Source organism: Phascolarctos cinereus, unplaced genomic scaffold (genome assembly GCF_003287225.1).
Source record: "Phascolarctos cinereus isolate Bilbo 61053 unplaced genomic scaffold, phaCin_HiC Scaffold_5;HRSCAF=322, whole genome shotgun sequence".
In the NCBI taxonomy this organism is placed as follows: domain Eukaryota; kingdom Metazoa; phylum Chordata; class Mammalia; order Diprotodontia; family Phascolarctidae; genus Phascolarctos; species Phascolarctos cinereus.
The window spans coordinates 366748902-366758901 of NW_027555958.1; the positions used below are offsets into that span (position 1 = coordinate 366748902).

The 10000-nt window shown below is 38.3% G+C and overlaps 1 protein-coding gene across 1 annotated transcript in view; it reads right to left on the reverse strand.

The window, feature by feature from the left end:
- PROX1 (prospero homeobox 1) overlaps nt 1-10000 on the reverse strand; it is a 59041-nt gene that overhangs the window by 37966 nt on the left and 11075 nt on the right. The window contains exon 4 of the mRNA XM_021007841.2: nt 2688-2795. Coding sequence (XP_020863500.1) covers nt 2688-2795 — 108 coding nt within the window. The remainder of the gene's footprint in view (nt 1-2687; nt 2796-10000) is intronic.

Consider the following 10000-nt stretch of genomic DNA (forward strand, 5'->3'; position numbering starts at 1 on the left):
ACATGTAAATATATATGTATAGAAATACTTATATTTATACTTCAATTAGTATTTGTATATGCACAAATAGAGAGACACATATATGTGGACACACAAATATGCATATCTGTACATAGTTAAAACTCAATTAACTACATAAGGATTATCTAATTTATGGATCACCCCCAGAATTTTTTTAAATCCCAGATTGGTTCTCTTCTCCTATCTAGAAAGCTTCTGGATCACCTTACCAGGCCTTTCTTCCCCCTATCATTGATGTTATGTTTAGGAATAGAAAATAATTTTAATACTAACAAAACAAAACATAATCAGGAAAATTTTGAAAATCATATGGTGTACTCCAAAATAAAATATAAATGGCCATTTGAATGGTCATTATGCTGAGTTATCTGTTCCACTACTGCCCTTCTATCAGAATGAGTAATTATGAGTAAGCTATACTAATATATAACTCTCTTTCCCTCCTCAGAAGAGGTACAGAAATTGACTAGAGTGGGATTTTAAAAAAAATCATCCAGTGGTTAGATCACAGTTTACCCAATGCAAGTGGCTATTTGCAAGGCTGAATTAATGCAGGTATACTGAGGGAAAGTTTCTTATCAGTCATATACATAGTATTTATAAAGCTACAGAACAACAAATTCCCCCACCCCACCCCCCCAAGAAAACATGAATGTTTCTAATATTTACATCTACTGTTGTGTAGTGTTGCTGGCTCAAAATGGCTGCCGCTTTCCACCCTCCAGGTGGCTGCATTTCAGTGGTACGTGAGTGATCCCTATGTATGCAGTTTGTAAAGCGCTTTGGGATCCTTCTGGATGAAAGGTGCTATATAAATAATATAAGGTATTGTCATTATTATATCACAACACTAGAGATCACTGCACTTAGAAGAACGAAGGGAGCAACATGGGCAAGAGACTGGGATCAGTCAACCATCCGTGAAACATTTGCACGTGCACACACACACACACACACACACACACACACGCACGCACACACACACACACACACACACACACACACGCATGCATACACACTCACTCTATCTTTTTCCACTCTCCCCCACCCCAATGAGGTTGACTGCGAAAATCTACCCCTGGTGATGGGCAGAGGCCACAAAAGCCCATGCTGCTTCCCAGGAGGAAGAGGCTGCCAGTGCTACATTTGGCTCCAGTGGCTTGCTGGTTCACAGCCGTTTGACAAGCTTCCTCAGATTTCTCTATTCCAGGTGGAAGCACTTGGAGCACAAACCCCTTTCTTGGCCCGCTGTGTGACTCCCAGCCTTTTTGTGTGTGTGTGTGTGCTTAATGATTCTTGACCGGTCATTTAGGTTACTGAGTACCGAAATTGCTTATTCTGCCATCCCCATCCTTCCCAGTGTGCAGCACTGAATGAGGAGAAACCCATTGCCTTCCACCGAAGGAGGACCGCCAGGGAAAGGGGAAAATAAAAGGCTTAAGTTGATACACATTTGAAAAGCAAACAGAAGGAAAAACAGAACTTCTTAGAAATAAACAGCAGTGAAGGAAGCTGAAATGAGTTTGGCCCCCAAAATGGGGCCAGCAAAATAAGTTGGTCACCAAGTTTCAAAACAACTTGGTGGAGGAGAGGGGGAGGGGCCCAGGCAGAAAGCAGTACATTTTGGCAATTCGTGGAGTTCTTGATGGGGAAAATGAGGATCTGTACACATCGCTGGGGGTGGGGGTAGGGGTGGAAGGGGGGTGGGCTGAAAGAAAAAGAACAGCCCTAACAAACTATTCTAAGCTAATGTAATGTTTATCAAGTTACTTGGATAATGATAGCATGTGTGCCATTATCATCATCAAAACCCAATCTATGTTTTAAAAAGTTACAGATGATTAACACAACATCAAGTTGATGCAAACAATTACTTAACACACACACGCACACACACACACACTAACACACACACATGCTCGTGCACCCCGCCTCCCCCCCAATACACACACAGAGAGAACCAGGAGGGTCCTAATATTCTGTAGAATGAGGGAGGCTGCAGCTGTATGCAGACAGCTTTCATATCCTCATTTGAATAATGTGTCCTGGATCTGTCACTTTATTCATGCTCCTTATGCTCAGTGTACTCGACATCAACAACAAATTAAGTTGTAAATAAGAGACAATCATCACTTTTGTTTTTAAGCAGCTACTGCACAGAGAATTTCAATGTACGGTTCCTTTCTGACAGGGGGAAAAAAGGAGATGCTAGAGTTTGCTTACATAAGCACAAATATGGGGAAAACCAACAGAAATGAAAACAATTAGAAACACTTTACAGTTGCTGAGGGGGGGAAATATTCTCTAAAGCACATCATAGATTACCAGCTGAAATTTCCTCTGAGAACATACTTAAATATATAAAAACCAGAGGCTGAATCACCCAAATGGCACTGCAAACTTATTTCACTTCACAGACCCTCTGTCATGAAACACAAGGTCCATCCTTGCCTGGCACACCTCTGCTCAGAAGGACAAGGGCATGCTATTCCATTACAACACAGGTGTCTTTATTAATGAACTTATTCCACATATATCTCAATTAACTTTCAAGGGGTGAAAAAGTACCACCACATACATAGATAGGTGACTACAAAGCAAATGGGTGGGGTTGGGGGGGTGTGATGGGACAGGGACCTGAATAAAAATTGAAAAATTGTGCGTACCTTCACATCTGAGAAGTAGGTCTTCAGCATGTTGGAACTGGGATAACGGGTATAAAAGAACATGAGCTTTGCTTTTTTCAAGTGATTAGGTGACAGTCCTTCCTGCATGTAGGATTCAAGTAGTCAAGGAAAACATCTCAATAAGCAGTAACAACAACTACCATTACCCAGAGAAACCTGAGACCTAGAAATGGTAGGCAAGTGCCAGGCACAGGGCATCTCATCCATCATTGATTTGCTGCTTTGCCCAAGATGATCATTACCTATAAAAATTGCTAAATATAAAGAACTTCAATGTGGAATATTGTCTTTTTCTTGGCAAAAACAAATCTCTTCCATTTTCAGGTTTTTGTCCTGGATGTATGTTCACTTGTTGCTACGGAGACAAATGGACCCACATGTGCTGCACAAACTCTCATCCCAAGATTTTTTCCCCCTCCTTTTCAGTAATTATAATTCTATCTCCTTTTTTCTCTCCGTGCTGTGGAGTTCATAGTCAATTATTATACTGATGTGAACAAAAATGCAAAATGCCTTATTTTGAACATTTTCCCTTTTAATACTAATCTAATTAAGTATCTCGAGTCACCTTGTTCCTATCATATTATTGCATGGTCTTAACTGCTCACTTTTCGATGACAGCCAAAACTCGAAGGGGAGGGAGCCATTGACATAGAAGGAAGAAAAAGCGATGAAATATAGAAGTCTAGTTCTTGTTTAAAAGGAGAACAAACAAACCAACCAAACAATCACTACAGCAAGAACAGCAAAAACCCTTGCCATTCCCTATCGGTAGTGGTTAACTCCTCTGAGAGTGACAGAGTACTGGGGGCTAACACATCCATACATGTGGGTGAGCAGATCAATAAATGGCCATTTACCCTAAATAAGGCGGCCTATTTATCTGGAAACATCATTACCTTTTAGATCCATAAACAGCAGCAACTAAAACAGTTCCCAAGAGAATGTGAGGCTAACCATAACAATCTAGGCTTCCTGAGTCTCCCCCAGATTCTTGGCACTCTTCAGCGAGCTCTGTGTTAGGATGGCTTTGGTCACATCTGTGCTGCAGGCTGGCCCTGCCATTTCCTCAGCAAATTAATGGCTTTATAATTTATCAGAAATGAAGATGCACGTGGAGAAAATCAATGTGGTCCCCCACAAGGTCAATTAAGGGTCCTTCCTAGAAGCTTCTCTAAGGATTGTCTCTAAAAGGAAAGTCTGGGGAAAAAAACAAAACAAAACAAAAAAAACAAAAACAAAAGCCCACATATAACCCTACTTTAGCACTCAACCAAAATTTCACACCTTGTGAATAAAGGTCAAACCAGTTCTTTGATATTCTGGAGCAGGGAAAGCCTGTTCCAATGACCTTCACTAAACTTACAACAGAACCAGTTGTGGAAGGAAATTTTTAAAAAGTTCTCAATTCCAGCAACTAACCAAGGAGACCTAATCAAATTAATACTGATAAGCTCTCAACTATTTATAAGTGGGTATTTAACAGCATATTTTGAGGCAGATTTAATGAATTAGCATTACCTTGGCTATCCTATGTTGTTTTTTTTTTAAAGGAGAAACTTAATTTTACATAGAAAACAAAAATATCAAGGCAAATTTCTTAGCCCCTTAGAGTAAAAGAACCTACAAATGCTTGATTTGTGTCAGTAACCTGAAAAAGCAGCTCTCTCCAAACTTGTGTTTTGTTTGAGATACTTAATGATTACAAAGGAGATAATTTATGACTGACATACTTCTTGTGCCAAGGAAAGAGCTAAGAGAACCTTGATGGCTACCTCCATTAGACCGATAGAGAGGCCTAGAAGAGTGCTGCACTCTCTTCAGTGCCATCTGTCAAAATGGGTAAGTGAAATAACAGTTGCAAGCTGTCACCTATTGCTTAGTGATAAGAGTTTTAGGCAAGTCAAAAACTTCTATGGATGCAGACCTCGGATCCCAGTATCCTTATCTTTCCTTTCATAAAACCATCCAAAAATCAACCCTACACACTGGACAGGGTTGTGTGTGTGTGTGTGTGTGTGTGTGTGTGTGTGTGTGAGGGGTAAATCTCAAACTATTTAATTTAGAATTTGTACAAAAGAGACAACATTTTGCTATGCAAATCAAGTGAATTAATATTTTCATTTAAATTTTCCAGTGATCTTACTATGGGAAAAAACATTTTGATACTCTTTATGGTCAGTTAAAAAAAAAGTTTTGTTCTGATCCCAATACAGGAGCTAGCTCTTTCATTAAAAAGCATGCCATGTTTCAGTCTCTCAAAGTCAACTTTTGGTTAAAAATGTTTCCTGCTAGCAATACTTGGAATTGTTTGGTTGAAATCTGGCCTGGAATAAATCTTTATCTCTCACTCATCGTGTTATTGGGATTAAACTGCCATGAAAGATGTGTTTCTAATAAACTTTTAAAAATAGCTAATGAAACATTTAAAAACCCACAGTGGGATAATCCTTGTTTTTTTTTTTAAATAAAATAAAATTGAACTGACCAATTGGTTAATTTCCCTTTTAAGTGCTTGTGCTGAAAAGCAAGTGTTCTTCCAAGAAAGCACTGGCTGTTTCCAGGATACTTACACACGCACAATGAGTCATGATGGAATAGATTCAGTAAACATACAGCTGTACTGAACACGAGCTAAGCTCCATTCAAGGCCAGGAAAGAAAATGAGCACAAATAAATATTAAGGAGGTAAAGGGGGGCGGGGGGATGGAACGCAAACAAGATCTGTCCCGGCAGCTCATGTGGCTTTGCCTCAATTCTCTCAGCCATAGCTTTGTGAAGACAGATGACATTCAATTCTATGTGTAATGCAAAATAGACAATAACTGCTGAAACTTGAGACAGCTGCCAGGTGTAAAAAAAAAAGGGGGGGGAAGAAAAGATGATAAATCCATAAATTAATGAAAGACATCTGCTCGGGAACATAAAAGATCAGAGAAACAGTGTAGTGCAGCTGAACCTAAAGCAGTGTTCAAACAACCTGAGAATCTGAGTGTTGTCTATTTACCAAGTACAATATAACCTTACCTAAACAACGGCAGTAAAAAGACACATGGAAGAATGATGGGCATAGAAGTGTGGGGTGGGGAGGGTTGGAGGAAGATGCCGAACAAGTCGCCATTTTTACCAATCCAATACTGGTTTGTGGCTCAAGGAATTATTCATTTGTAGTTCTCAGCAAATGGATTGAGCCCACTTCACAAAACACATCTTAGTAAAAATGGCCATTTCAAAAGAAGTTTTCCCCTTTTCTGATTTTCTGTTTTGTTATCTTCCTAATAAGTTTCCTCCCTAAGACACCTGTAGGAAGAGAAGAAATGGACTCACGGAACACAAAACTATTTCCCAAAATGTTAGTAAGTAATCAAGTGATTGCTCCACCACAGAAGTTTTCTTAGTCAGCAGAGTTCTTAGTTTGGAGAGATCTTGAGAATTTTGCTTGTCAAGGCTCATGAGAGAGAGCAAAAACAAATAACCAAAAACCCCCTTTTTTTGTATATTAAAAAAAACCACATGCACACAAAGTGTCTACTTACTCTAAAGAACAGACTTTAGGCTATTTAAAAATATTAACTGCTACATGCAGCTTTGGGTTTTCTGAGCAAAATCTTCATGATTTGACATTTGTGGCCAGACTTCTGAGTTTTATTCTCATTCCAATTTCAAACATCTAGAACCTTTTTCTTTTTTTAAGTCTATTCATTTAAGTGCCCCAAGGAAAGTTAAGAGGGAACAAATTGTCCATTATGGATAATGTCTTCACCTGTACAAATGCAGTAAAGGCCTAGAATGACACTGTTGTGCTTTAATTGGCTGCATGCAAATGACTGAGGCCTAAAAAAGGCTACTTTTCTTGAGATGCAAAGAGGATGTGTGACAAGGAACATCATGGAGAAAAACAATTGGCTGTCTGTTTCTTTGGGTATTTGAATAAAACTTAATATTTGATTAAATAGATTCATTTGCAAAGATACAGAATACATTCTGTTGAGCCAAGACATGAACTCTTTTGGCACAAGTATATCTTATAGTCCAGTTTAACCACACTTACACAATTAACTACTTCCTTTCTAAATTAATTGGAAGAAACGATAATGTAATGTCATTTTGCATACAATGTACACGTGTATATGTACTTAAGTTTGATATTCTGATGGGCCTTCAGGGTCTGAACCTGGTTTTTATTTTGACAGTCCCATGTTCTTAATTTGGCTAGTTTACAGAATGGAACAGATGTTGCTCTTTGAAGTGAGGAAATAATTATTCCTTAAGAATTGAATTCTCTACTTGTATGCAGTGACTTAATCTAAAAATTATAAAACAATGAAATACTACTTTCCATTTCCACTCAATTCTATTTGTCTTAATTAATGCTACTGCATGTAGACAAATGGGCTAGATTAACTAGAACCTTGAGGTAAGTCATCATTCCCACTGATCACAGGAAAAATTTTTAGCAAATAGATTGAGAAGTCCCTCTATCTAATATAAAATTTTAACTTAGATGCTCCAATTGACCAGTGGGGAAGCTCACAGTGTGGCTCAAAGATAGAGACAGAAGGAAAAAGAAGAGTGGCATATAGGACCCCCACATGAATACTCTATCTCTCAATTGGCTTCAGGATGGTTTAGGCAATAGAAAAGAATATGATCTATCTTTCTTCCCAGAAATAGCACACAAATGAGGAAAAAGATTGGTGGAGTGAGGCAGAAAGACAGGAGACAGTAGAGCATAGAAGAAAGATTAAAAGGTTGGAAAATTAAATTTGTAAAGGTAGTGGGAAGCACCAGAAATATTCATAATAAGATATAACTTCTGGTACTAAGGGGACTAACATTTTATATGAAAGTAAGGGTCTTTCCTTCCCTTGAATTTCAGTAGAATTTCATTATTGGCAGAAGTGAGAGAGGATGTCTCTAGTCTGAAAAGAGGGCAGTTAAAATTTGCTTTAATTCCTACAAAAAGATACAAAAAGGGGTTTCTCTTGCCCTAAGCCCTCAAATTTCATTTCCCATTAAGGGGATTTAGATATTGTATGTCAAAAGACTAAGCCAATGCCTAAGGCTGTTTTGAATTTTTTCTAGGAAGATGAACCTACCGAAAAAAAAAAATAAGCCAAAGCTAAACAGGTAAGGAGAGCTGGAGTGCATAGAAAGCCTTGCTTAAAAACACAAATAGTACTTTGAAGGCTAAGAATCTGGTAAGGAGACACAGGACATAGGAAACTGGCCTCCACTGTTTCACTCTTTTGTTGATCAGTTGCCTAAGAAGGGGTAAATCTCTCGGCTTCTACTTTGAAAATTGAAGACCCACCATCACTGCCACCCACTTCAAATAACTGCTGAGAGAGTCAATGCCAGGGTAAACTAGCATTACAAGAAACTTGGTTGAGTTCACTTTCTCAAGGGCAGGAGAACATGGAAATCTCTGAGGTCTCTTAGCTTATTCCCAACAACTTTAACCATGTAGCTAGGTACAAGTGCTGGTGAATTCCTGGCTAGCCAGCTACTTTTGGACAGGTTACTGAAGGGTGGGAACTGAGTCAGAAACTTAAAGCTAAAATTCTTTGTTTCGATCCCCAAAGCAATAGTCACTTAGCAACTCAACTCTTACTGAATTGGAATAATAGGATCTTAAGAGCTAGAAGGGACCTCAGAAGACATCCAGTATAACCCATACCTGGTTAAGAATTTCCTTGACTACGTATCCCACTGGTCATCCAGCCTTCATTTGAAGAACTCTGATGAAAGAGGACCTCTCTCTCTCTCTCTCTCTCTCTCTCTCTCTCTCTCTCTCTCTCTCTCTCTCTCTCTCTCTCTCTCTCTCTCTCTCTCTCCTTCCCTCCCCCACCCCCGTCTCTCTCTCTCCACCTCCACCCAACATGCCCCTATCCCAACCTTGACTAAAAATTGACTCCACTCTTAACCACCCAAAAAAGTTACATGCCTGTACATCTGACACAATCTATCAATGAAAGAAAATCTTCTTTATTATTGCAATGAATATTGAAGGGTAGCTCTGGGTCTCCCTGGCAGTATGGCCTTCATTAACTAGGAAAACAAATTAACTACCTGAGCTCAGACTTTGCACTTATGGGGCAACCTCTAGAGTGGGTTTAGATACCCAAATGTCGATCTTTAGTCATAATAACTATTGCCCAAAGTCCTCAACTTAGTACTAGACAAATTAATTACTAAATGTTATACCCATCTGGTAATTTCTTATATAAAGGAAAAACTCAATCTGTCACAAATACCACCAATGGGGGTACAGAAATATTAAAAAGAATACTGACTCCACCCTTGCCTAATAGCACTGAACACCTTTACGTCCACGATTTTAGAAACTTCCCTAAACAAGGACCAATTTACTAAGGAAGAAACAAATATTAAAAATGGTTGAAGTTCAGGATGGATTCAATTAAAAATAAGTCTGGCATTTTGACGTGAAAGTCTGATTTGGAGCTTGAAAGAGTTATAAAAAAAACCAATTCTGTAAATTTAATACAGACTCCTTCAAGTCTAATACTGAGTTTTATATTTAATTGTACTTTCTTGCTTTCCAAAATAATTTGCTTTGCGTATGTTAGGACAAAAGATTTCTGTATATGGCTGAACAGAGGTTAATCATGCATAGCAGACAGCTGCAGAAGGCCCAAAGAACAGATCTTTGGGTGAGGCAACCCTATGCAGTTGAATAAATCAGTATTTATATCATATCTATCTACCTATCTATGTGTATATATATATATATATATATAAAAATATATACATATATGTATATATATACACACATATATACACAAATACACATATATGTGTGAATAGATGTGTGCATGTACATATATATTATCTCCACTTAAAAATAGAAGTGAAAACCTTTTCTTCCAACCTAATGTTACACCAACAGTTATTTTCTTTGTGAGACTTAATAGAGTTACTGGTAAATGGGCCAGGAGTTTCTCATGGCTTTAAATTATTTTGGGGAGGGAATGCTAAAGGATTTTCAGAAACCCACAAATTAACTTCCATAATTCCTCCATTTAAAAGCTTTTTCTATCTCCCATCATGACCGAAACTAATGTTTAAAAGGGGAATTTTTTAAATCTCTAAATTCCCTCTGGAAACAGAAGAGGAACAACGAAACACTATTGCTGGAAAGATATATGCTAAATACCGGAACAATTTAACTCTCATCTTTCCCAAGTGGCAAAGGTTTGGTAGTAGTTCTAGGCTGGTATGTTATCAGAAAGGTAACATCTATTTAGGAAAAAAAAAACGCCAAGGATGTT